At 41.4% G+C, this 27,636-nt stretch overlaps 2 protein-coding genes across 8 annotated transcripts in view; one reads left to right on the forward strand and one right to left on the reverse strand.

Annotated features, from left to right (window-relative positions):
* The window catches only part of hook3 (hook microtubule-tethering protein 3), a 37,117-nt gene extending 20,246 nt beyond the window's left edge, over positions 1 to 16,871 (reverse strand). For 2 of the 3 annotated variants that reach the window (XM_066651656.1, XM_066651648.1), the window contains exons 1-8: positions 16,471 to 16,871; positions 4,122 to 4,207; positions 3,155 to 3,227; positions 3,000 to 3,050; positions 2,546 to 2,678; positions 1,592 to 1,659; positions 1,425 to 1,487; positions 582 to 665 (exon numbers count right to left, since the gene is read on the reverse strand). In XM_066651656.1, the coding sequence (XP_066507753.1) occupies positions 582 to 665; positions 1,425 to 1,487; positions 1,592 to 1,659; positions 2,546 to 2,678; positions 3,000 to 3,050; positions 3,155 to 3,227; positions 4,122 to 4,207; positions 16,471 to 16,533 (621 nt within the window). In that variant the 5' untranslated portion in view covers positions 16,534 to 16,871. The remainder of the gene's footprint in view (positions 1 to 581; positions 666 to 1,424; positions 1,488 to 1,591; positions 1,660 to 2,545; positions 2,679 to 2,999; positions 3,051 to 3,154; positions 3,228 to 4,121; positions 4,208 to 16,470) is intronic. The other variant, XM_066651663.1, reaches the window with a different exon arrangement.
* rnf170 (ring finger protein 170) lies at positions 15,300 to 22,357 on the forward strand. Of its 5 annotated transcripts, none has more exons than XM_066651705.1 (7): positions 15,300 to 15,341; positions 18,705 to 18,890; positions 18,976 to 19,051; positions 19,438 to 19,546; positions 20,311 to 20,384; positions 20,541 to 20,672; positions 21,721 to 22,357. In XM_066651705.1, exons 2-7 carry the CDS (start codon positions 18,751 to 18,753, stop codon positions 21,997 to 21,999), a joined length of 810 nt encoding a protein of 269 aa, XP_066507802.1. In that variant the 5' UTR covers positions 15,300 to 15,341; positions 18,705 to 18,750; the 3' UTR covers positions 22,000 to 22,357. The 5 variants fall into 5 exon arrangements, with proteins under 5 accessions (XP_066507802.1, XP_066507780.1, XP_066507789.1 ...); XM_066651683.1 differs by lacking the exon at positions 15,300 to 15,341 and adding an exon at positions 16,894 to 17,173; XM_066651692.1 differs by lacking the exon at positions 15,300 to 15,341 and adding an exon at positions 17,503 to 17,568.
* The last annotated feature ends 5,279 nt before the right edge of the window (positions 22,358 to 27,636 follow it).

Below are 27,636 nucleotides of genomic sequence, written 5' to 3' on the forward strand. Positions count from 1 at the left end.
ATGGGCTCGTTAAATTAACGACGTTTGAGTTTTGATTACAACTGGTATATAACCAGTAATAATCATGTTTCAGCTCCTACATCCACCTGCCCTTGGGAGAAAACAAAAATGTTCAGCTAGCTCATAGACCGTCCATAATGATGTGTTTCAAACAGCAATATGTTACAGTACTGAAGATAAATTTTGTGTCATTCCTACTGGCCTTTCCCTTGAAGAGAAATATCCTATTGGCGTTCACCACTCCTACGTATTGTTATTGTTAACATATGCGGTACCATGCCGTCTCTAAAGGAAAACACTACACCTCTCGAAGCTCTGGACTGTGATGTCTGGTAAGTGAAATGTCCACCTTAACACCAGCATCAGCAGCGGTAACTTACTGGACGCCATCTTCTATGCACTCATGCCTCTACATGGAGATGGTCAAAGTAATGTGAGCGAAACTAAGCATATTAAAATAGGCAACTACAGCAGTGTAAAAGAAGAAAACCAGAAGCCATTCCAAAGTGACATCAAATGAGGGTTTAAGCAAGCTGATGTGAGCTGAGGGGAGAGCCTGGCGTGGAGGGGTGAGAACTTACCTGCATGTCCAGCTCATGGCAGCGCTGGGCAATTTCTTCTTTAGAGGCAAGAGCATCGTTCAGCTCCTCCACAGTCTTCTTCAGCTGAGGACACGTTTCCCAAAAAGAAAAAATAATGACTAGTGGATATTTTACATGGACGATAATAATTTTTAATTATTTTTGTGTGTTTTATCATAAACAAAACAGAAGCAACTTATTTTGTCATTATTTTATCAATAACTTATTATTAAATGTCAATTTAACACATTTTCGTATTAAACAGACTGTGCTTGTTACTTTGCCCTTAAAACTGATAGATGCAAATGCTCTGCTTTCTGATTGGCTTGATACTGTCTTGTAGTGTGCCTAGTGTTTATTTTAAAAAAACCCTGTTCATACTAAAATCCTCAAGGAGACCAGAAAAAAACACTTCAACTGCTCCTAAATACCTTGATTCTTTAAAAGACTGGAATTCTACACGTGCCTCCTGACAGCCAGGAACAGCACAACTTTAATTCAGTATTCTACTCCAATAACTGAACTCCTAATGCTGCTAACACTGGTGAACACTGGTGTTAACAGGCTGCTAAACAGCTGTCATCTAAAAGGCTTTTCTTGGGAAAACATTCGTGTTTTCACATCATAACCACGCTCATTAGAAACAGGAAGTCTTTACGGATTTGTTTCCTCACACTGACTATAAGAACGAGGAGCTAACAGTGCATCTGGAGTTTAAATATGGAATCGATCTCTTCTTTCCTGTGATATAATCTCATAATCGCTTAAATACCCCTTTGAGGTATAGACAAAGATGTCTGAATACGACAAGATAATAAAGCACATTCAGATCTGTAAACTCACCTGTCGGTCCAGGTCAGCGTAGGAGTCATTTCCTCCGGACACAGGGGTCTCTTTGCTCATAAGCTGCAAAATAAAAATAAAACAAACAGTACAGATGGAAGTGAGCACAGTCTCTGAGGGAACGCAGTGGGGAATCCTCTGGGAATGATGGCACTGTTGTGTTTCACCTCTTGGATGGCTGTCATGACGACATGCTGCACAGACTCCTCCATCATCATGATGGTCTGGATGTATTCTGTTGAAGGTGAATGTGATCAGAAATAAACACAAAAGCAAAGGAAGTGCACATTTCTAACCTCATAATTTCACCACAATAGCTCCCAAAAATATTACCTATTGTTTAACTACGTCAAAAAATGCACTTTTAAAGGTAAAGATATGGATTTAGACCAAGCTCAAGACGAAGACAGAGGCTGAGGTTAAGAGGAGATCTAGGGTTAGCGCTAAAAATGATTTAGATGAAAACTGTAGATATTCAGAGAAATACAAGTTAAAGACAAAATAACTAGAAATTTCCAGAAAGGGGTATTGAAATAAAGTGTTACTTTTGTTTTGATTCTGATTAGAACACAATTCTTGCATTATATGCTGTAGTTAAATAACTGGCCACTGTAATTTTACAAGAAAGTGTGCCCACCTTATTATATATAATTATCATTTATATATGAACCAACACACAGCGTATACAGAAGAATTACAGGAACAGCTTGGATTTGGAAAACAATTGTAATACTGCATTTATTACAGTGGGAAGACTTCTGAACCTATTGTAGTTTTAATTAAATATTTGAGCAGAATTACAAAGGCAGCAGGCTACATTAAATTAAACTCACGGTCAGTTTGATAACTCATGAATACAGCTTTTTAACACTGGAGAAATCAAGTAATAAAAAGGAAAGGGCATAAATGATGACCACAGAGGAATGCAGATCTGTGTGTGTGTGTGTGTGTGTGTCGTTCTACACATACACTGTGCCGCCTGAAGCTTTTTCTAAACAGCAGATGCCCATCACAAGAAACACTCCCACAACTCTCTTCATCCATACATCAGTTTAATAAAAGAAGATATTGATTCAACTCATAACTCACACAGACACAAACACACACACACACACACACACCTTGTTTCTGTTCACAGTTGACAGCACAGCCCAGTATAAGTTGCAGCATTCGACCCAACTCAGCTGCATCTGAGTGTTCTCCAATCAAATTAACATCAGGAAGAGTGAAGTCATTAATCTGTTGCCCCAGAATCTGTGAGAGAGAGAGAGAGAGAGAGAGAGAGAGAGAGAGTAAATGACAAATGGGGACGACAGAAAGAGAACAATGAAGAAAGGGAAGGGTAAAGACAAGGGGTGAGAGAAAGAGACAAAAAAGTGAGAAATGAGAGTAAGGGGGAAAAGTAGGACAAAAAAGAAGTAAGGAGAATAATAAAAAAGATAGGGAGAGAAAGACAAAGAGTGAGAGGGGGAATGAGAGAAAGGCAGAAAGAGTAGAAGGGAAACACAATGGGGAAAAAAAAGAATTAGGAAAATTGTTTGGTTTTTATCCAGAGGGAAATAAGAGCGTTCTTACCTCACGGTTGTAATCCAAAATACCCTTCAGTATTTTTTTCAGGTTACTGATCTGGAAAAGAAGAGAAGGAAAACAGAAAGAGAGGGTGCTGAAATTACGGGTGGGAACCGCCACCAAACACAGGAACAGAGGCTTTACCCAAAACAGTCATTTACCTTTAGCCTCCAATTATCACCAACTTCAGATTTAATACGGCTGATCCAGGAGTCACTGAAATACACGCCGTCTCTGAGGGGGGAGAGAGAGAGAGAGAGAGAGTGAGAGAGAGAGAGAGAGAGAGAGAGAACATGGGAATGAAGACAGGAACAGGAGGAGGGAAGGGATGAGTTACGTTTACAATAAAAAAAAAAGTCTGAGAACCGCCAGAATTCAGTCTGCAATCAAATAAAACATCTGTGCTGGCATCTAGTGCAGCCGTGGCCTAAAGATCAAAGTAGCGGACTTGGCTCCTGCCGGTTTGATCCCCTGCACAGAGAGGAAGCAATGTGAGCAGAGGAGAGAAGCAACAATGCTTTCTCATCCCTCAACATTCACTGCTAAGGCACCTAACTCCCAACTGCTCCCCTCACAGTATTAAAGCTGTCGCTCTAGGGGTGTGTACAGACACTGCCACAGGTAATGGGCTTAAAGTGGAGTCCTAGTTTTGTTTCACAATGAATTTTGGGTTTCTCCATGAGGTTTAAGTGGCCTCTTGAAAACTCTTTCAATAGAGTCTGCATTAACTGTGTTCCAGCTAAAGCAATGGTGCAAGTATTTCAGCCGTGTGCACTTTAAAGGCCAAAGCCTGAGAGCTGGTTTATAACAGACGTGACGCGGTTATAAACGTGTGTGTGTTTCATTGCGTTTCATTTTATCAGCTGACTCCAACAGCACAGAAAAGAGTCAGGCATGTCAGTTCAGAATATATGTGTGTGTGTGTGTGTGTGTACCAGGTTTCACTCATGTTGTGGGGACCAACATCTTCAAAACACCCACAATGGGGACTTTAGGGAAAGCATTAGGTGAGTTTATATTTAAGGGAAATCTCAACAGAATTCATCAAATTCAATGTAAAGTCCCCACAATGCATGGAAAGAAACATGAGTCAGTGTGTGTGCATGTATGTGTGTGTGTGTCTCTCACATCTTTTGCAGAACTTGAGCCATGACCACCCCGCTGGTCAGATCCTCCACTGTTTTGCACGGTGCCTCCACTCCAAACGTCTGGATCTGAAACAGGGGGATGAACCCGTGTTAATATAAATTAGTAAACAAACAAAAGGGATAAACAAAAAATCTATACAAACTTTGGACTGATTAATATCAACTGATACTGATTACCCACAGTAAGTAATTAATCCTTTACAACTATTATATTATTAAGTGAACACAATTTATGAAGTGCGTTTTGTGTAAGATCTTAATTTAATTAAAACTTCAAACATCCTCCTGCTCCTTTGTTCTTTTATGGTAACTGTTGCAAGTTTAAAATTAACATATCCAAACATCTGTGTGCTTTTTGGTTTAGACGATTTAATTTTGACGTTAGGGCGGCACGGTGGGGCAGCAGGTAGTGTCGCAGTCACACAACTCCAAGGACCTGGAGGTTATGGGTTCGATTCCCCCTCCAGGTGACTGTCTGTGAGGAGTGTGGTGTGTTCTCCCTGTGTCTGCGTGGGTTTCCTCCGGGTGACCCTCTGTGAGGAGTGTGGTGTGTTCTCCCTGTGTCTGTGTGGGTTTCCTCCGGGTGACCCTCTGTGAGGAGTGTGGTGTGTTCTCCCTGTGTCTGTGTGGGTTTCCTCCGGGTGACTGTCTGTGAGGAGTGTGGTGTGTTCTCCCGGTGTCTGCGTGGGTTTCCTCTGGGTGACTGTCTGTGAGGAGTGTGGTGTGTTCTCCCGGTGTCTGCGTGGGTTTCCTCCTGGTGACTGTCTGTGAGGAGTGTGGTGTGTTCTCCCTGTGTCTGCGTGGGTTTCCTCCTGGTGACTGTCTGTGAGGAGTGTGGTGTGTTCTCCCTGTGTCCGCGTGGGTTTCCTCCGGGTGACTGTCTGTGAGGAGTGTGGTGTGTTCTCCCTGTGTCCGCGTGGGTTTCCTCCGGGTGACTGTCTGTGAGGAGTGTGGTGTGTTCTCCCTGTGTCCACGTGGGTTTCCTCCGGGTGACTGTCTGTGAGGAGTGTGGTGTGACCGTAAGCAGTTACAAATAATGAATGGATGAATTTTGACGTTAGCGATCTGAAACATATCGTATTAATACTTAATTTTGTTGGACAAAATGTTGGTCATATTTCATATCACTGCACACTTACCATAAAAAGACAAAAGAGCAGGAGATGGTTTGAATTGTGAAATACAATGATATATTTTATATGAAGATATATCAGTTTTGCACTGGTTTTCAGAATCTTTACCTACTTAACACTGACACTATATAAAAAAATATATTACTAGTTAGTCCTCTACAATAGCGAATAAATGTTTTGGATCTGGTGGCCTCCTATTGGACAGAAACAAAGACGTATTTAAAAGTGATAAATCGACCATGAACAGTGATTTGTTTTATATTATAATCAATTAAATAAAAAACATTTCAATGACAAACAGCACAGCAATATTTGAATGTTTTAATGTGCGTTATTGATTTTATTATTCTTTTAATGTAAACTATTCCTCCAGACACGTGTGAAATCTGAGATGCCATCATTCCCTGAAAGATCGTATCCTACATTCTCTTTAAACAGTCATGAGGTCAGAGATTTAAACCCCTAAATATGACCTGAGCTTCCAGAGAACCACTGCTGTTTGGTTTGGCTTGTGGCTTGTGAGGGGGCAATGCTGAGATTTGATTGGTCAGTACCTTTAAAACCCCGCCCCCCCAAAGCTTTCACACGTCACGTGAGGCTTTTCCAGGATTTCTCCCAGCACTCCACAGCTCAGTATAAACACAGCTGTTTTGGTTCCCTCTCCCCCCCACTCCCTCTGGTTTTATGAGCTTCCGTGGAAAGCAAGGCTTCTCTTTCCTCTTCAGAAAGCACCTCCACATCATCAGAGCTGCCTCTCTTTGTCTGATTTGGATTGAATCCGTTCATTAGTGGGACATCAGCAAAACTTTTACACATGTCCACTCAGTGATAAAACAGTACACGTGTGATAAACCGGATGATGACGGGGCTAGAGTCGGTTTCTAAGGAGGAGTTAAGGAAGTGTCAGCAAAGAGACAGGCACGCGCACACACACACACACACACACACACACACACCGTTATATTCAGTGCCACATCACAGCTGACTCACTAACTCCAGCAGAAACAGAATGCAATCGGGGGGTGGAGCTAAAAAGGGAAGCGCTTACATAACACAACACTCACAGGCCTGAGGAACGGGGCAAGAGGAAGGCAACGAGAGAGAGAGAGAGAGAAATAATCAGATCAGATGACCGTCGACTTCCCGACAGTACTGTACTGTGTAATTGTGGAAGTGCGGTGGGAGAACTGAAAGTTTCAGGTCCTAAAGTTCTTGCTGATCTCTGAGGGCTCTGATTGGTGCAGAATGACCACAGAAAATACAACATCCTCCACAGCACTAAACGCACACAGTCAGCATCATCTGACATCGGCGATAATCTGACTCTACCCTGCAGTACACTACTCAAACCAGGCAGTGTTCCCTAACCCTGACCCTAGCACTGCTCTCAACAGAAGCACAGTCCACAGTCTGCAGCCGCATCACAGTGTAACAGTTTACGATGTTGTTTGTATTAGCTTTTAAGGATTTGCACTACAACACCTGGGGAGCTAGCTCTGTTTACTTAGCAAACACCTGGACGTTACCCACAGCACCACAATAATCCATTCGGTCCACACAAAGGATTATTCACAACAAAGCAGAAGCTGAACACATAATACGCTCAACCCCTACATAAGCAAACCATTCATGGAGTCTTAAAGAGATGTGACATAACTAATTAGCTCCCGTCGCAGGTTTTCAGGTCATTGTGAACTGATTCTCTGCCATCTGTTGGGTCTGTGGATGTGAGGGGATCGAGTTCCTCCACAACAACAAAAAAAATAAAGACAGCTGAATTTTAATTTTTAAGTGCGTCTGACCTCAAGTGCAGAGACTAAAATGTCCTGCCCTCTTGTCTGATCTCTCCAATCACAACACTGGACCTGTGTTTATGCAAGAGCGCAAAGACGAGCTTAAAATACACAGTAAAATGAACACAACAGGTGAGGAGGAGTAAGAGCACAGAGAACATATGGAGAAAACAAGAACAGACAACAGAAAGAAAATGGCTAAAAAAAACCAACAGAGATTCTGATCCCGCTCCTCACTGCTGTGCGCTCGGGGTCGGGGTGAACTGCAAACGGCTCATTATCATTTAAAGGAACAGCAGACGTTCTGAACAGGGCTGTTTACACAGGGGGACAATGCTGCTGCGGTATCTGATCCGTGTGGTATTTTGTCTAAAACAGGTGACAGAATTCAGGTGACAGGTTTCATTAAGAATATATGTCCCCTTTAAGATTATAGAACTGCTTATGTTTATCAAGCTTATGTTTATTTTATGAAAGCCACTTATTTACTCAGTTGTAACAGGCTCAGATTCAGTTTTTATTTCGAAGCATGACTTAAAATGCTCTAGAAAAGGTCAAGAATTAGCTCTAGACTTTTAAGGCCTTCTCAAAATTCAACTGAAATCTTCTGACCCAGGGTTAGCGTGTTCTGTAGCTAAATTACTGTCAGATCTTGGTCTGACCCCCCACCACCCCTGCCCCAAAGGGTCCCATAACACCTATCCATCTTAACAGGGTGAACACTGAGTGCTGGTCAGACGTTAATTTTAGCCCTCACATGCAGTGTGAGAAATCCAACTCTCAGTTCACACACACACACACACACACACACACACACACACACACACACACAAAGAATAAATCTCAGCATGATGCAATGTCCAATCTCTAAATCAGGCTCAACCACAACAAGTTTAGCCCCAATCCTGCTCTGATTCTGAAATATAACGCACTCTTTATCCACACTGAGGCAATCGCTCAAAATTAATGATGGATTTAGTAGGAACCTCAGGGACCGGGGACTGTGCTAAGGGAACACCAGCACCTTTGAACACCCTGCGAGTGTGCACACGACTTCAAATATAAAACAGACATGAAAACTCATGAGCAGACTTCAGAAAGTGAAAGGCACTGTTCCTCTGAGAACATCTGAATGATGCTGGAGCTTTCTGGTGCACTTAGTGTTGGTTTGATTAAAATAATAATAATAATAATAATTTCCTACCACAAGGCCCCACAAGAGTATCCCCTGAAGTCAGATCATAAAGTCACATTTAACTTTTTAAAAAGTTGTAATGGCGACAATAATCACACAGCTCCAGGGTCCTGGGGTTGCGTGTTCAATCCCCCCATCGCAGAACTGTCTGTGGGGAGTCTCGGGTGTTCTCCATGTGTCAGTGTCCCACAGGGGCTCAGTTTTACCCCCATAGTCCAAACACACATCTTTGAAGGTGGACTGGCTGTGTAAGCGTCCACAGGTGTGTGCATGTGAATGATGGAGTGAGTGTGTATAGGGCAGGGCAATTAATCGATAATTAATCAGAATCGACAATCAGAACTGATCAACATACCATCAACATCGACGTCTTTATCGATTATTTTCATTCCGTTATGTCCCCACCTAAACACAGAGGCTGACCGAGCGACTCGAGCAACTCGTACAGTCAAACACAGGGGGAACTATAGTGTAATTATTTATCAAGCTCAATAGCTCGGTAAAAACAATTAAAGGTGAAGTTCGCGATTTGAATTTTAAAAACAATTTTTTTTTTTTAAGTCTGAGGATGTTTCCTCACCATTTGCTGCTCTCCAGTCTGATTGCATGCTCTAAACCATTCTAATGTGTTTCAAATAATAAAAACATACTGTCTCGTCCATGTTGACATGTTAAACTTCACATACAAACAACAGTCATTTTTCTTTGTAAAAATGCAGAATTTCTGAGCGTAAACAAACCAGAGTGATCTGGTTGCCTTTAAAGTTCACAAACTATACAGTTTACTAAGGGTTTGTTGTTGTGGCTTTCTATTTCGTTGCAAGATCACAAAGCCAATTTCTAAATAATTGATTGGACATATTTATATGACACCTCACCTATTATAAGGAGGTCATTCTAAAAACACTATGGATAATTTGTGTTGTAGTTTCCCTAATGCCGTTTACATTGCTTGGACCCAATAGATTGCCACTTGCAAGCCAATAGACAGTCGCTAGACTCTCAAAGCTGTTTTGACAGTTCTCAAAAGTCAACTCTACATCAGTTTCCGAACTGATCGGATCTTGGCCTTGATTCGGTCTGGACTACAATGTTACTGTGACCCAACCAAGGAAGTCCACACCCACAGAGTTCACTCAATGTGAAGAAACCAAAGAACTGGAGAGTAAACGTGGGGCTGGCAACTCCCATAAGCTTCAGCCAAAAAAGTAGGTTTGAGAGAATGGATGAGTCTGTATTCTGAAAGCGTCATCACAAAATCTTTGTTAAAACTAATCGACAAATTTATTACTGGTTTATGACACTGATTCTAGAAAGCCATTTAAGAAGTGGTCAATAATAAGGAATAGGGCTGGACATTGTAGCCAAAAAGTATATCACGATATATATTTTTAAATTCTGTGGATTCAAGAAAAATGACATCACCTGTAAACATAAACCTCTTGGTTTTGTCAATATTATCATTCTGAAACTATTTTAAAATGTTACTGAAACATTTTCTATTGCGATATATACTGATATTACATTACTGTCCTGCCCTACGATAGAATTAAATCATGCACCTTCCACAGACGTCTACATCTGCCAGGCATGTGTCCTTCAAACTGGGTTTCAGTTTCACATTCAGTTTTAAATGATTACTGCAGAACAGACTGAAATCCTTACGCAACCAGAGATAGTTTGCCATGTTTTCTGTCTGGCCAGGGTTTGGATCTCTAGATGTGACTAATAATCTGGACACGACACTCTGGCAAACAACCGCAGTCCAAAACACAGTACACAGACAGACAGGAACGTGTAATGGTGGAGGTCTGTGGCTGCAGCTGGTGTTTTAGTGGTCCAGGTATTTTGAGTAGCTCTGCTCAAAACTATGTGAGGAATGTGAGCTGACTACATTATTTCCAGAGAGAGAGGCAAGATCAGCAGCTGATGCATCTTGAGTGTGCGCTCTGTTTAAATCATGCTCATGAAGCAAAGAAATGTTGGGGTTTCTTGGGGCAGGAGAATATTTAAAAGCTGATAGAATTTTACAATCAATTTCTGATTTTGTGAGGAGGGCGTCACAGCGGAGGGTAGTGTGTTCTCACTGTGTCTGTGTGGGTTTCCTCCCACAGCCCATAAACACGTTTGGTAGATGGACTGATTGTGCAAACAGTGTGTGTGTGATGTCATGTGATGGGCTGGCCTCTGTGTCCAGGTTGGGCCCCTGTTTTGTTGCCTGATGTTTCCTGGTAGGCTCCCGCCCCACTGCGACCCTGAGTGGGAAGAAGCAGCTACAGAAGATGAAAGAACGACAGCGTGGAACCACATCAGCAGGGTCAGTGCACTGCTAAACCTGAGCATGCCTTCGTTCTTATGTTTACTGTCACCAAGCAGAAGCTGTGTAGTTCACAGTGGAGGTATGTATTAAAACACATTATTTTTATTACATTTTCGTATTTCAGTGTAATCTCCTTTAACTTCTTTACATTTGTAAGATCAAGCAATTGTTTCCACTGAGATCTTCTACAGATTTAAGAGCAGGTAAAAGCCCCTCAGGGCTGAGGCGGTGCTGTAGGGTGGAGGACTAATGTTTTGGAATCCAGTCACACGCTGCGCCAGGCTCAAGTTTCCTTACTCAGAATGACTGTTGCGATTGCAACAAAAGTAACGACGGAAATGAGCTGATGGTTCTTTGTATCCCCTTGTCCCTTCATAGAACCTTCGTAAAATCACCTGCGGGGTTAGTAGATTATACCCACACCTAGAACATTTTAACCAACAGTAGTCCACGGCTCTCAACCACAGCAGTTCCCTTTTTATTCTCAGAGACACCCGCGACCCAGAGAGGGTCAGAGAAGAGGTCACCACAGCTCCGAAATGTCTGCTCCCCTCCCAGTCCCACAGCTCATACAGTCACATTCAGAACACAGAGGGGTGTTTCACACAGAGAGATAGAGATAGTTAGAGAGAGAGAGAGAGAGAGAGAGAGAGAGAGAGAGAGGTGCTGAAATCCATGTGTAGTACAGTTTGTAAGAGCACTGCTGTAATGCATGTAATATGTAGGTAGTTGTAAAAGAAGCCTGCTTCAGTCCATCGCTGGGTCACAAGACCCACAGCCGCCTCCTTCCACTGAAGTTCTACAGCCACTGTGGTGTTCACAGAGAACCAGACTAATACACATCCCTCTGCACGACCTGTTCTCCAATCCGGCCAAAGCAAACCTTTCAATCCCAGCTATTTATGACCAAAGTCAACTGATCTTTGTCCAACAGCAGGAGGCACAGGGAGCACTCAAAGATCTACGCTTCTACCAGAAAATGTGGTCAACTTGATATTTCACAAGAAAATACTCATTGATTCTTTAAAGACATGCAGCTCATGACATGAAGAGTCGTATTGATTTGTTCTCCCTGAAAGAAGAGCGGGTCCCTCACATGGGGATGGACATGTTTAAAATAGTTGGAATCAGATGAGAAAAATCACCACTGGAGAAAATGTAACTATGTCACATATTCACTGTGTGTTCTATAGGCTGGAAACGTTTCTCACACACAAGAAAACCAGAGAAAACAGTAATCTGGCTGTGCTCCACTAGCATCTCCTTCTCAAACCTGTCTTGTGAGTCTACGGAGACATGGTGTCTAACCTTTAACGGCTTCACACCAAGCGTTCTTCAGTATACACACTGTACACAAACAAAACCTAGTATTTCCTGGGAAAGATGATTTATCTGCACTTTCTTGTCAATCTCATTTTCCACAAACATGGGCACAGGCTTTCTATTAATATTAAACAGGGCTTGTGGATACAGAGAAACTACTAGTAAAATATTACATTCCATCACACACTGCATTGTAACATGGTGAAGACAAATTACCAGCATTAATTTTGACTATAGATATTTAAAATGACTCTTATACCTTGATCCTGGGATTTATCATTCATTCATTCATTCATTTCCTAAAACCGGTTCATCGTATCAGGGTAGTGGCATGTTCAGGATCTGCACAAAACCAGTGGGTACAAGGCTGAAACACACTCACACCTGTGGACACTGTTGCACTGCCAATCCACCTATGAATGTGTGTTCTTGGATGGTGCGAGGAAACCAATGCAGACACAGGGAGAACACATCAAACTGACATTGATCAGAGGCAAGTATTGGACAAAACCCCAGGACCCTGGAGATCTCTGGCAGCGAAGGTAGATGCAGTGCCACTGTGCTGGTCAATGACATAATCCCAAAGATTAAAAACTGTCCAGCGTAATCTAGAACCGTGGTTCCAGCTGCTTTCTAGACGTAAGTAAAGGACAGAGACAAACGTGAGTAGTTCATTCATTCATTCATTATCTGTAACCATTATCCAGTTCAGGGTCGCAGTGGGTCCAGAGCCTAACAGGAATCATTGGGCGCAAGGCAGGAACACTGGGAGAACACACCAACTCCTCACAGACAGTCACCAGGAGCGGGAATCGAACCCACAACCTCCAGGTCCATGGAGCTATGTGACTGCGACACTACCTGCTGCGCCACCGTGCCGCCCTCAGATGTGAGTAGTGTGAACTTTATTATTAAAGAGGGTAAAGCGAAAAATGAGAAAAACAAGCAAAGACCAAGTCCATGAAATACTCCTGAACCCACAAGGACTAAATCCAGAGGCAAAAATAGAGAGAAACAAAGTGAGAATTCTGTGACGACAAAATAGAAGAAAACGCACCGCTGAAGGAAAACAACGTGGCTGTTCTTCGCATTATAGACTTAAAACACTGTTTAATACAGCGCCGCACCTCCTTCACCTACTGCTACAAGCTCAGAAAGCTGCTGTGTGCACCAGCATTTTAAAGCACATAACATTTATGGGAAATAAGCCTTTTGTAAGAAATAAAAATGAAAAGAAGTCGTTTTAATATCAGTTATGTGCTCACAAATGTATAATTGTGTTTAAAACATTCTATCTGTAATTCTTTGCAATTATTTTAGAATAATTGTGTGTAAAGCTAATAAAAAAAATGCAGAATTTTTGCAGAAGATTTAGCCTTATCACAAAGCAGCTTCACATGACATTCATAACAGTCATCAGTTAACATCAACTTTTCCCCTTGTCACGATGACACCAGCTCCCTACTTCATCCCAGAGCCTCCCTGTAATGACAGCGTCAGCAGTGTGTCATCAGTGGTGATGGTGTGATGTGTTCAGGCCTGTATTTCTTTGCAGGTATTTGCTGTCTCAGAAGCATCTGCTTCTCTTCCTGCCAGTTTACAGCTCTTAAGCGTTAGTCTAGTGCACTATGTTTTGAAGGCACAGAGAAAGAGATCCTTCCTGTTATAATCACAGCTACACCCATGCTTTGTTCCATGTGGCTGACAAGCTGCTCTTGGTGTAGACTATTACGGCACTTTTCCACTGTGTGGTGCCTACTCAACTCAACTTGGCGCGACTAACATATTGCTTTTCTATCAGGTAAATCTAATACCTGGAACTTTCTTAGTACCTGCTCATTCGAGGCCAACTAAGCAAACCGAGTAGGGACTCAACATGACGTGAAAACCTTGCAGTGTGCTGATTGGCCAAAGAGAGTCATCAATCACGATGAATTGCAGACATCCAGCACTAATTCTTGCCATTTGTAAAAAGTCCAAGCGCCTGCAGAGATCACATTTTTTTTTTTTTATGCGACTCACAATTGCAGCATGTGAAATTATGTTATAGATTTTGAAAGGGTTCAAATGCTCCATGGATCAGTGGCCGAAAAAAGAGTCCAGTGAGAGCTGGACAGTGCAACAAGAAAGATCTGTCTGAACTGATGCACAGATATGTGTTCTGCCCCAAAAAACAACACCAACAACACATGAATATGTAATGAGTAAACAACATTTAAGGTTACAGCCGCCATTGTTATGATTTCCAAAGCTTGCTGATTACATTTCACAGTACTGTCCTCCTGTAACAGGCACCAAAACTGAAGTGTAGTAGGTACCCTGCAGGGGAAATGTGACATTGGTGCACACTGTGAAGAGCTGACGTAATATAAGACTGCTTATGTTTGATAGTAGACTTACTGGTCTCGCTGGTGACTAATGATTGAGAATCAGCAACAACTGATCACTGTTACAGGAGGAATACAGTGGTACAAATATGCCCCTACCACTATAAAAAGACCCTTGTATAAATACACAAGCTGCACCAGTGTATTTCACCTGTTATTGGCTAGATCACCATTAGTTACCCTGTTGCTAACAGGTTGCTCATGTGTAATTGTATGGTTATTTTAACCAGTTAAACAGATAATATGGGATTGATTGAGATGCTCTACATTTTGCTGATATATATCCAGTCTCCCTTTCAGGACTCTTGCTTCATGACTTGACAACATCAGAGTGTTTTGTAACTCCCCTCGCTAAACTATGTACCCTCTGGAAGAATATAGAGAGCAGAGTTTAAAGCTCAGCCCCCATCCACCCCCCACCCCCCAATCTCCTTCAGAACTGACGCTACTTGAGATGATGTAATCACACATTGCCTGCTGGGTAGACTCAGGTTTCTCTGAACCAGGTACCAACAGCCCAGCTATAGCACATGACCCAGAGGAGGACTGACCCCTCTGACCCTAAGTGGACAGCTGTTACAATTCAATTCAAGCGTGAATGTTAATGAGGGTCAGTACTAGTGATGCTAAGGTAAGTCCCTCACAGATGGCTATCACACAAGGGGGTGGCTAGAGAGAAGTACAAACAGAAACATCCCAGTAGGCAGTCTTTGTTACTGTGCCATGCAAATTGCCTCTACTCTGATTGGCTGCTCTGAATTGTGCCGGAAAGCAGTGCTGAATCTGTCTTTAGCTCCACCCATCCACGCTGAAGTTATAAAGTGCTGTCTGTTGCCTAGGTGGATATATGGAAATACATCAGTTTTATTATGACATCACAAAGGGGTTTTTTGTACACTAACATTTATATAGGGGCTGTGGAATGAACGTTACAGCTAGAAACTCCAAAATAGACTCCATCTCTGTTTACATTCCTCTCATTTCTACTGAATAGAATGGGGTTTCTTCATCCGATTTGAGCTGCAATCAAAATCGGAGGCTCTTTTCAGGTGGCAGAACTGTAAACAATCAGCCACAGGCATCCCTCATCCATGCTCCTCCACTGTAACAGCTGGACAGATGTCTCGCACACTGGCTACACAGCTCTCTGTTAAAAGACCTTTGAAAACGGCCGACACATCAGCGGTTTGGGCGGCCCACTCTCAGTCAGAGAATCAGCCCGTCAGACAGCTCTGAAACACACCTTTACACATAACACCAGCACAGGAAGGGGCAGAAAGGACAGTAAATATGCTTTTAAAATGGGTACGGACCGTAAAAGAGGGGAAAACAAAGTAGAGCCGATACGAACTGAGCTAAAACGACACTAAACAAATCCAGGGAAATGGGCACAATGAAAAGCACATCAGAACCCACTTCACTTCAGTAACCGGACGTTGATAAGATTATTATAAGCTAATGTTTTAAAATGATAGGTTATTAGTTAATATACAGTTTTTTTGCATTCCTGCTGGCTCTCACTGACGAAACCAGACATCAGGGCACGTTTTACCAGAAAAAAAAACTTTGTATTTGAAATAATACGGTTACTAATAGAAACATGAACCATCAAAATAATTTTTTTAATAAACCATTTCGGCTTCAGCTTCAGTGTTAGACTGTTTGCAAAAGGGTGAATGTGTAAAAAATAAATAAATAAAGTATTTTTTTGAGACAAAAGGAACACTCCAGTTAAGGTGGACAGATTTACCATACAATGCCACCTTAACTGATTAATTCAAATAAAAGGAAAGGTACGGAGGCCTGTGAGTGGGGACTAACTAATATTTAAATATCTCATTCCCGTGACTTAATGAGTAGTTCCCACACATTAGACAGACGGTCCACATCTTAAACAAACTGTGCAGGAACGTTACGTCCACGGAGGGAACAACTAAATAAGAACTGTGAAGAAATCAATAACATTTATGAAGGAGATTTCAAATTACCTCTATTCCCACACCTAATTAAGTCGTTCCCACGTATTAAATATATCACTCACGCGTCTTATTAAGTTGTTTCCAAGCTTTATTAAGTCTTGCTCGCGGCCACATTTGTTTTGAAGGGATGTCAGCAGCTGAAACGTGTATATAAATATATAAATATATTGGTGAAGGTGGATTTATCGTGGTTTCTCACCCATGTTAACAGACTCTCACACAGCTCCACTCGGTCCACAGACTCCAGAACAACGGCACTCATCTCAGCTCTCGGGGGAATTAATCCACAACCTCGGTTTTATCCAGAAACAACGTGGATTTGGGGTTTTATCCGTGGCGTGAATCTGTAGAATTCCACCTTAGAAAACAACAACAGACAACAGTCGGCGGCGGAAAATTAGCCCGGCCTTTAAAACACAGCGAGAAGGCGCTTTAACTGCCTCCCGGTTCTGTTCCTTCGACTCCGGCCGCCCTCAAGACCGAATTTACCCTGGGTTAAACAGAATAGTCCCGGTTATAAATGAAGAGAAACGCGGAGACACACGGAGCCGGTTCAGTCTCTGCTAACGCTGCGCTACCCTCCGCCGAGGTCCTCACACTGCCACCCTGCAGAAACCGACACACCTAAACGCCTGATTCATATTCACACATTTAAACAACAACTACGGGTTTTCGCTCTCATATCATTCGCCATTGTAATAAAGGATTTCATTCAGGAACTGTTAATAATACACAACGTTAATAATTAAACTAATACTCTACACTACATGTCTGTTCAAAGTGAAAGGCGACCACACCGTCGAGTCTGTTCCAAATGAACTCTCAGTCTCCCTCCATACTCCACCCTCTGTAGTGCACTAAGCCTGCAACATGTGCAGTATTCAGTGCACTTTAGAATGAAGGTTTGGAAATTACATGTCGAATTACATGTTTTGTTTTGTTTTTTGTTTGTTTTTGCTTGGTTGGTTGCTTTTTTATTTATTTTTTATTGAACAAATAAACATAAGAGCACATCCGCTTAAATGAACATTTAAATATGATTTATTTTATGCTACAGCATAAACACTCAATCATGTTTTGGGTTTATGCTCGCTTTTTTTTTTGTTTTATTTGTGACAGCAACAGTGCTTTTGACGTTATTACGGTTTAAACTTTAGGATTTGCACTCGGTAGGGAGTAGGGCACAGGGAGTAGGGCACAGGGAGTAGGGCACAGGGAGTATGGAGAAATCTGAAACATCGCCCTTAAAACGTTGGGCCTGAATAAGGATGCGGAAAGGAGTTGCCTGCAGAAAAGGGTGCAGCTGCTTATTTAACGTATTAAATGTGTTTAATTCCCTCTGACAATCGGACTTATATTAAATTATGTAAGTTATTAATTCGCGTGTGAATGTTGTATGAAATATGCTCAGAATACTTGAGTCGTGTGCTCTTTGAGCTTGTTAGTCGATAATAATTCCACCTTAAAAACAGCACAGGCTTACTGTTTTTACTACAACTAAACAAGTATGTTATTATTTTTAACAACTGAATATATGTTTATATTGTTAGTATCAGTAGTAGAATAAGTTGTCGTCGTTGCATTAGCTGCAGTACCAGTGTAGTTTTTATGAAATAACGGTAGCTAGTATAGTGGCCTCCATTAGCTTTCTAACTTGCTGTCTTCTAAAACATTTTAAAGCGCCCCAATCATGAAAAATCCCTGTTTTATATTAAGTGTTTGAAGTAGTAGGAACATTGCTGAAGTGTATTTTTGCACACGCAAAAGTGTATTGTGACGTCACGAATATTGCTTATCAGTCTGCAGCAGTTAGCCTCTAACCTGCTGTGGGGGATTTCTCAGTTTAGTCACATAACTTCAGCACAAATTAAAACCTGTCCCAAGCTGGAGAACATTCCCATTGGACAATGCTCACACTGGCTACCTAAGAAATTCAAGAGACTGTTTCAAGAGTTGATCACTGTCCACTAGAAATGTCCCTGATGTCTTTTCCTCTACGACACATTTGATATGAGGTTTAAGTTATCAGACTTAACTGAGAAACCCTGCTTTGTGGAACGCACAGCAGTAGGACGAAACATTTGGCATGGCAGCCTATCAGAACTGAGCTCATTTACATATGTCTGCATCTTTGATTCTGTGATATGGGCACTTAAGTTTATTAACACGAAAACTTAATGCTGCAGTAATGTTAAAATGTTTACCTATGCATTCCACTCCTCAGAATTTAACTGAGAATTATTGAACAAAACAGAACAGTAATATTTTTAATTAAAGTTATTTAGATATTAAACCAAGACCTACATTATTCAGCCAACCCTTATTCCAATGTCTTAATCTCTGATACTACTCTGCTTAAATATGATCTATTTTTATAACCTGTAAGCTTTTGTGCTCTATATTCATTAATAAACTTGTTTACTCTTAATGTAGCGCCCTCTACTGTGATCCTGAGAAGCGCAGGCTATGAGAAGGTGGAATGGAAAGCAACGACTGCTTGGATCCGAATCGTTTGATACAAGATGAGGACACCCTTATTGAAGGCGTCAGTAACCAGGTCCTAGTTGTGGTGGTCCTCAGTGTGACGTTTCTGGGAGGACTGGCCACTCTGCTCTGCAGGTGAGCGCCGTACTTCCTCCTACATACGCTCCATTATGTTTATATATAAACAGTCAGTCCACTGCAAACCGTTTTCTCATTTCAGAAATGAGCAGCTGCGAATCCACCCAGAGAATCAGGAGCACGTTCAAGCTGTTCGACAGCAACTCCAAACCGAACAGGTCAGTGACATTCTCCATTTCCACATGCTCAACTTGTATTGCGTGGACAAGCATGTGTTGCATTAGTCTTCAGTAGTGGGCCCTGGGTTTTTAATTAAAATCAACACTAGGTAGTAATTTTACGATAAAATTACAGCTTTAAAATCATTGTGTAATATGAGATCTGAGCTGTAATATGGAGAATAGGGCCTCTGTCTTTGCTAATCTGTGCTCGGCACTGAAGAAACTGCTGTATTTAACTTTTGGAGGAGGTAGGAAACCACATCAGAGTCAGACACTGCATTCCCAAATTCTGGCACAGCCTATTTTTTAATAAACTAGTGATAACCTGAGACTTTGAACTGCTCTAATTCTATTTCTATAATAGCGTATTGTCTTTCTCTTAGGAGACCACTTCCGAGCCGAGGCATCAGTACTACTCAGACATGTCCTGTCCAGTGTGTCTGCAGCAGGCTGTCCTCCCAGTAGAGACTAACTGCGGACATCTGTTCTGTGGTACGGGGGTCGGTCCCATTCACTTGACCTTAAAGATAAATGAATGAATCTCAAAGGGGACACACTGATATATGACCACGAGTCAGTTTTTTTGGGCTGCCTAAGTATAGAAACCTGGGATAAAATGAGCCATTCTGATTTTGCCCTGCTTCTTACATCATGTGCAGAGACATTAGGTCTGTCCTGCCTCCTCGTCCAAGGCTCTCCAATCACAGAGCTGGACTCATGTCTATGTCAGAGCACAAAGACAAGGTTAAATGGAGCAAAAGATTCACAACAAGTGCTCAGAAATGAGTACTGAGTTAAAACGGAAAAAACGAGAATGGAGAACAGCTAAAGACCAGCGCTTCTGCTCCTCTCCCTTCACTAATGTGTGCACGGGGTCAGGTGACCTATGAGTGGCTCATTCACATTTAAAGGAACAGGTGCTGAAACTGGCTGTTTTGATGGTGGGTTGCTGCTATGATGTTGGATCCTTGTGGTATTTTGACCAAAGCAGATCACAGACATTTCATTAAGACCAGAACTGTGTTCACAAGTGGAAAAGGGATGGAATATGTTTATTAAACAAGCATTGCTTTGCGCAAGTCTAGTTGATATGAAATGTTGACATATACTAAAGTACATTTTCAAGTAGTTGTAGATGTTGTCTAAATCTAACACTAGCTTGCAGCTTTCATTCTGTAATAGAGAGAGTTCAGAATCATAAGCCTATATTACTATTCTCCAAATGGTCTCAATTCTTCCTCATATGTCTTCCACAGGTTCCTGTATTATTGCATACTGGCGCTACGGCACTTGGCTTGGGGCCATAAACTGTCCCATTTGTAGACAAATGGTAAGAAGAGTCATTACATCATTACAAGACATACCCAAGCTTGCTTCTTATGAAATAGTAACTGAAAGACTGAGCATTGCACTTGGTGTGGAGCCTAATGTTGGATTAACCAACCATGTCCCAGTTTGACCTCTTGTATTTTTGTGCTCCTGCTAGGTAACTCTGCTGTTCCCCCTTTTTCAAGACACTGGGCAGAGTGCAGAGACCCTGGACGGGCAGTTGGACCCAGATCTTATTCTTACGGACGTTAATGACTACAACCGCAGGTTCTCGGGGCAGCCCAGATCTGTAAGTCAGTTACTGATCATATCTGCCAGAAATCAACATCCACGCTCGTCTTATCTGCTGTCATAGCTGAGGCTTCTCACACTACTGCTGCTAGTATAGAAATGTCTAATAGACTTCAAGTCGGTTTCACCACTTAGCCTTACGCCTCCATTTTGCTTAGGGGTAGAGTGACTCAATTCTCACTGGGATAGAGGGGTAGGGCGAAGTGTTGGGTTAGAGCGAAGACGTGACCCTTGAAACTGAGATTTTTCAGAGGCAAACTTCTCATGGAGGGTTATGAATGCCATGTGAATCTCCGAGTAGATGCTAAGTGACCAAGGAAGTCCGTATACTCTCCTTTTAAAAACTAGTATAACAATAATTTGATTACTTATTTTAGTTTAATGTAGTTTCAATATATCATGACAATTTAATTAATAATAAGTCTAAAACATGGCTAGTAATACGCTAACATCTCAGTAGCTACCTTGTAAATTTCCAGTTCCACCCGAAATGGTGAAGGAATTACATTCTGGCGCCTGAGGCTACTGTAAGTTTATAAAAAAAATCTACCAAATAGAATTGAATTCAGCTTCATATTAAAGAAGAGTTAGGAGTGGTGATGAAATATGATAGTCAAATGCCTCTGAAGGCGTATGATGCTCTAATAAATCTTAAATCCGGCAGCGAGTTTGTGGTAGAGTAGTGCTTCTGATATCACTGCAGACTGACAGAACTGCCTGCTGATGACATATCAGGTTCTTTTGGGGTTGTCCCAATTTCGTAGGGGAGGATTTTAACCACTACACTTTTCGTCTCAGTTCCAAAGGGCAAGATGACACTTGAAAATGAGAGGTAGGGGTAAAAATAAGAAATGTGATTGGCCCGAAGTTCACTCTTTAACCCCTGATTTTTTGACAGATATCAAATGAAACCATCCTGTACGTTAGCTTTTCTTAATCACATGCTACTGGCTACCTAATGCTACTGTGAGAGTCGAGATTAATCAATCGTGTCATCTGTGGCTTACAGTGATTTGAAAGCTCTTTTAACACCCTGTGTCCCACAGCTGCTGGACCGTTTGCGAGATGTCCCCACTCTCCTGCGTCACGCCTTCAGGGAGATGTTTTCCGTGGGAGGCTTATTCTGGATGTTCCGCATCCGTATACTGCTGTGCCTGGTGGGGGCGCTCACCTACCTGGCCTCTCCTCTGGACTTCATCCCCGAGGCTCTCTTCGGCCTGCTGGGCTTCATGGACGACTTCTTCGTCATCCTCCTCCTCTTTATCTACATCTCCATCATGTACAGAGAAGTGGTGACTCAGAGACTGGCAGGAAACCCAGGCTGAGCCTTCGCTCTGGTTTACATGCTTGTTTTCAGTTGAGTTATGGAGGGTTTTAAGAGGGTTATAGTGTTTTATAAAGGGCCTGTATGGGTGTATTTGTTTCTTTTGTTTATGTGCAAGTTCTACCATGTCATAATTATGTTGAAAATGAAAGGAGTATTGTTGCATTTTTCAAACTCATCTTCTCTACCATCCAGTATGTTCGGGGTGAGTTAGTGTGGTGATCCAGAACTGCCATTAGTACCTGATCCCACAAGTTTCTTGAGACTGAATTCTATCAAATCTTCAGAGGAATTATTCAACATTTAGTGTGAAGCTTCCTCAGAGGTTAAGAGATTGTTAATGAAGTAAAGGAGAATGATAATAAAGGAGAAAGTTGGATAAACATAATTATTGCTTATAGAGATTAGGTTGAAAAATGCTGGAGTATTCTTTTACATAGCTGAGCTTTTGATTTCATAGCATTAGTATTGGCTCCAACTTGATTCGTTTTTGGGTTGCTACCCTCCAATAGAAAATATAAAATAGTTCTACAGTGTGTGATGTGAAAGCTAAGCTGAGCCTTTATAGAGAAGCTGTTGGACTGCGTAGGCAGAACACCGTGGGTTAAAAAGCCATCCTTTGGCTGAATCCTGCGGAAAATGAACAGATCAAAGGAAAAATAGATTGCAATTGTTTCTTTGAAAAACTGCACTTTGTCTTTTTTGGGAGAGGTAGACAAGACAAAAATATAGAGAATGGAAAAATGTCCTCTTGAGTTTGAGATCAGTAAATAATCATACAATCTTCCAGAGCCATAAACAGCTGTGAATCGTAATGTAAGCATTTTTGGCAAGTTCTTAGGGTAAAAAAAAAAAGAAAATAAACAACAACACCCAGGGATATTTTGGCTTAAATGCGAACACTCATTGTTCCATAAATAATCTTAAAATTGCCCATTTGAACCGATGGTGTAGAATGTGGAATCACTGGAAGATATATTTTCATGTTTACAGATTTTTGTTTATCCACAGACAACAGAGAATGCAACCAAACTTGCTCTCACAGTGCGAAATAATGTCCTCACATTAATCCCTGACTGCAATGGCTTTATTTGTATTTATTTTGTAAATGTTAATTTATTTATGTTGATATTATACTGATAATTCAGTATTGTCTGTTACTTAATAAAAGGTCTAAATCTTTAGTCAGCCTCATGACCACAGGAAACCTGCATCTAAGCTGTTTTTCTCTATGCTAAAACTGAATGCTAATGAGGTAAATAAATTCATTCCAAACTGAGATTTCACCATAAATTATCATTTATTACACTACATCTCTTTGTACGTTCATTTTACCTAAAGAGAAAAATGGCCTAGATGCAAAATTCCTTATTTCTACATTGTATTAATTTAGAGATTCTTAGCATAACAGACACAGCTAGCTAATATACCCCAACAGCTAGTTTACCACAGCAGTTCAAGGTACAGCTAGCTAGAGTTTCACTGCTTTTGAGATGTGTATGGACTGGTAGTATACATTTACATTTATTAAGGAGCCAAACAAAGACTTCTGTGGACATTATGTACTGTATCAAAAAAGGGCTAAATCATACTAATGTTATTCTAAAGGTAAATTGCTGTACAGTACCCTTTACGATAATCACTAAAGGAAAGTGTAAGTTAAGTTGCATTCGGCCCTCAACGTTAGTACAATACTTCTGTTTGTTAATCAATTGTCAAGCTGGATTTCTTTTGCTGTCTCCTAAGTATTATACAACGTTCATCATGCCACATTTCTCACACTGGGAGCTGTGGAACGAATGGGGCTGTGGATCTTTTGCACAAAACAGCATGCCTTGTTCTCGGAGACAACATTAGCATTGTGAAGTTGACTGAACTACAAATAAAATATGCGCAGAAATATGTGTCTTTTGTACTTATATAGTGTTCCTAGTTCATTTTAATTATGAATGACTACCTCATAATTGTGACTTGCATTCTAATTGTTCTGCCATTTCTTATAATTGTGGAATTTTATCCTTGCTCGTTTTTATAATACGCTAAATCACGAGAAGCCACAACTCTTCTTCCAATCCATAATTACTCTTCTTTACTTTAAGCTGCGGGACTTTTTTACTTATATAGGAGAATTTTACTCATGCAGTTTAGATTCACTGTTCATAACATCCCCACAGTTAGCATAGCAGTTAGCTCTTATTAAGGGCATAGTCATTATAAGCATCAAGCCCCATTTAATGTAAAATAAATAAAAACAATGATCCTTTGTGCAATGTATTATTATTATTTATTAAAATAGATCGACTGTGGCAATTTACATCTTTTATAAATGTCCTGGCATTTACAGTGTCCTACTGCTGTCAACCACCAGATGGCAGCACATGACAATTCGTTTTAAGCGTGCATAACTTCATCTCCGTGATTCCACCATGGAAAGAAAGTTCTGATTGTTGTGATAGCTTCTGTGGTCATCTTAATCTTTCTTGAGTTGTGAAGGCAGACTGCAGACACAAGCACAAAACTGCAGAAGCTAATCAAAATGTAGTGGATTTTGACTGTTTCTACCACGTTTTAGTTTGTATTCTGTCACTGCGCACCAGTGGGGACCCTAATATACTCTGGTACATAACCTCGTCCGCCATACTTCGCAGATGGAAAGAGGTTTTGGTTTTGGAAAATAGTGTTTTGTTATCTTTAAATGTAACATTTTGTACATTGTACTTTACCAACCACTGGCCCTTGGTACCATGGTATTTTCTTGGCTTATGTTTCTGTTTACTTTTTAATTTTTACCACAGATTTCCTCTGTGGTAACCTCCCATGAGCTCAACTCTTGTGAGTATCTAGTGCAAGAGATGGCCGCAGATCCTGAGCTGTCACCGTAGAATTCTTTGTCATTTTTATGTGGCCCATATACTCTGAGCTCCCACTGAAGAATGTCCACCCCAACGGAGAGAAAAAATCACTGCCATCTTTCGTTTTTCAGAGGTTTTCTGAAGTATTTTTGACCAGGTCATGCTATAAGGTTTGATTTGCTGAGTCACGTCTATGTCTATTGGTTATTGTGATGTAGATCAGTGATCACAGTTGTGTTTTATTGATTTCTGCAGGCTGCTGGCCGCTATATTAGAAACACCAACGTGCTCCTCTGTGTAGGTAAACAATTCTACATTATTGTTACGTATAATTTGTCTTTCACCCTGTACATTGGTCAGGTTCTGGCCTCAGTAGACACCCACTTGTCCCCTGTTATTGGAAATCAAGAGTACCAATGTCGTTTGTTCCCCATTGCTGATGTTATAGCATCTACACTACACTCTTCTACAGGACTACACTCTTCAAAAAGAGGGTTCTTCTAGTTTCAATATGGTTCTATGTTGCACCTTTTTGAAAAGGGTTCTGTATAGTACCAACCAACATTATACACATTCATAATGCAGATGGTTCTACACAGAACCAGTGGTTTGAAGTAGAATTGTGACCTTTACTAAAGAACCCTCTTTTTTAAAGGGAATTGGGGATTGTGGGCAACTGCAGTTCTCTTTGGTTTGTTTATGTTAAGAAGCTCGTCGTCTTTTAATGTGGAATGACATGTTTGGATTAAAAAAACAACGTATCTTGTTTGACTGTGGTTGAAGTTTAACTTGAAGTTTGAACTTCCACAAAAACTCATTTGTAACACAATATGTTTAGTTTTGTAGTCTGTTTATTTTCATGCATTTACTCGTCTCCTGAATTTGGAAATATATCCACAAAAATAAGTCAATATTATGGACCTGTGGAGCAGGACTTGTCTTTTTTGCCTAGCATAGCCTAGCATACCGTACCAAGACACTGTTTTTTTTTTACTGACACTGGGGCCTCATAAACACATTAGACTGGTTTCAAGCATGCAAAGAAAATGTGGGGTTTTTTATTATTACAATTGCGAATATCACCTTTAAGAGATATTGGAGTATCGTTGTTAGGATTTGACTGCAGTCAGACTCAAACAACAGGAGGGTCACGTACTATCAAGGAACGATTCGTTCTGGATGTATATTTAAGCTTAGACTCATGTACATCTGCTCCAGAATGTCCCATTCTACTGGTCAATGCAGAAATCATATTCTGGCCAGTGAGTGTTCATTCATAAATCAAAACCAAGCTTCACACCTTGGGTCCTCCATATGAAACAAACGTAATGAAGACAAAACAAGGATAATGAGCAGTTCCCGCAGTGAATCTCTGGTCGTCGCAATGATTCATGCACCAGCCCGAACACTCCTGGCTAATTCTCGCACTTACTCGGTAAGGTGTCGGAATGTCCACGTCAATGCCTCATCCCTGGACGGGGTGTGGAAACTTAGTCACGCTCCACAGAAAAAACACAGAGAATTTCACACAGTATCTCCATCCCAGTGCACTCCTCTACCTACAAGAGTGTTTTTACCAATGTCCGTCTGCGGTCAGCTTCTGTTCAGGCGACAGAGACACAGAGATATCCTTGTGCCCTTGGTGAAAGACTCACTGCATTCGTGAATGAGAAAGAAAATTATTAGCCTTAATAAAAACGGCTGGTTTGGCTGGTCACTCTGCAGGGTCATTCAGGCTGAGTAGCATACCAGTTTCCATAAGAGTTTGTGGCACATTTAATGGTCTTTTCCACTGCATGGTGCCTACTCGACTAGGCTCTACTCTGCTTTTTTGCCTTTTGATTAGCTAAATCTGTTAACTGGAATAGGGTACTATTTTAGTCAATATTTAGTAGGGAGTAAACTGTGATGTATAATTTTATAGAGTATTGGTCAGAGAGATGCACAGTGAGTAAACATTGTTAAATTTTACAGTCGCAGTTGTGATTTCCAAACATCACTTTTCCAATGAGAGATGGTGTTCTGTGATGTCACCGGCAACAAAAACCAAGCAGGTTCCAAACAGCGAGAAGAGCCGAGCCGAGCCCAGTCGAGCAGGTATGATGCGGTGCAAAAGCGCCATAATATTTCTTCTAAATCCAAGAGTATTATTATGGACTTTGTCTCCCCATTTGCAGACGGAGCAACGTCTACGATCCTAAAAAGGCTTTGCACTAGATACTGGAACATTGCTGTGAAGATTTGATGACATTCAGCTGGCAGAAATGTAGCTAGTGATGTTGGATGTTTAGTTCTGGATCACAAACAACACTCCAGCTCATCAGTGGCAGTGAATGGGGCGATGCTGGAGGGTTTCTTACCCCTCTAGTCAACACTTGGCATTAGGCACGGTGACCTCGGGCTGTAAATGTAACGGGGGCAGTCCTGCTGCATTAGGAGGAGCATTGAAGGGCAGCAGTAATGAAGCTCTGTGAGGTAAAGCCGATCAGATGAAGTTAATGAAGTGGTGCCACATTTGTGAAATGTCAGTGATCAGAGAGTAATTTGAGTTCTGGCGCTGACACACATTCTCTGCTCGCTCGCCCAAATCTCTCTCTCTCTCTCTCTCTCTCTCTCTCTCTCTCTCTCTCTCTCTCTCTCTCTCTCTCTCTCTCTCTCTCTCACTCTCTCTCTTTCTCTCTCTCTCTCTCGCCGCTGTGCTTTTTTCCTTCCATACAGCCCCCAGGAGCTGGAACATCGCCAACACATCCACTCCCCCCCCCCCTGTCTGTCTCTCTCCATCTGCC

Source organism: Hoplias malabaricus, chromosome 2 (assembly GCF_029633855.1).
Source record: "Hoplias malabaricus isolate fHopMal1 chromosome 2, fHopMal1.hap1, whole genome shotgun sequence".
Classification (NCBI taxonomy): Eukaryota; Metazoa; Chordata; class Actinopteri; order Characiformes; family Erythrinidae; genus Hoplias; species Hoplias malabaricus.

Bases quoted from the DNA above. Each gene is read 5' to 3' on its own strand.
- rnf170 (XM_066651705.1), top strand. From the start codon at position 18,751: ATGGAAAGCAACGACTGCTTGGATCCGAATCGTTTGATACAAGATGAG. The intron at 19,052-19,437 runs GTCAGTGACATT...TCTTTCTCTTAG, and splicing joins AGCAACTCCAAACCGAACAG to GAGACCACTTCCGAGCCGAG. The intron at 19,547-20,310 runs GTACGGGGGTCG...TGTCTTCCACAG, and splicing joins CTGCGGACATCTGTTCTGTG to GTTCCTGTATTATTGCATAC.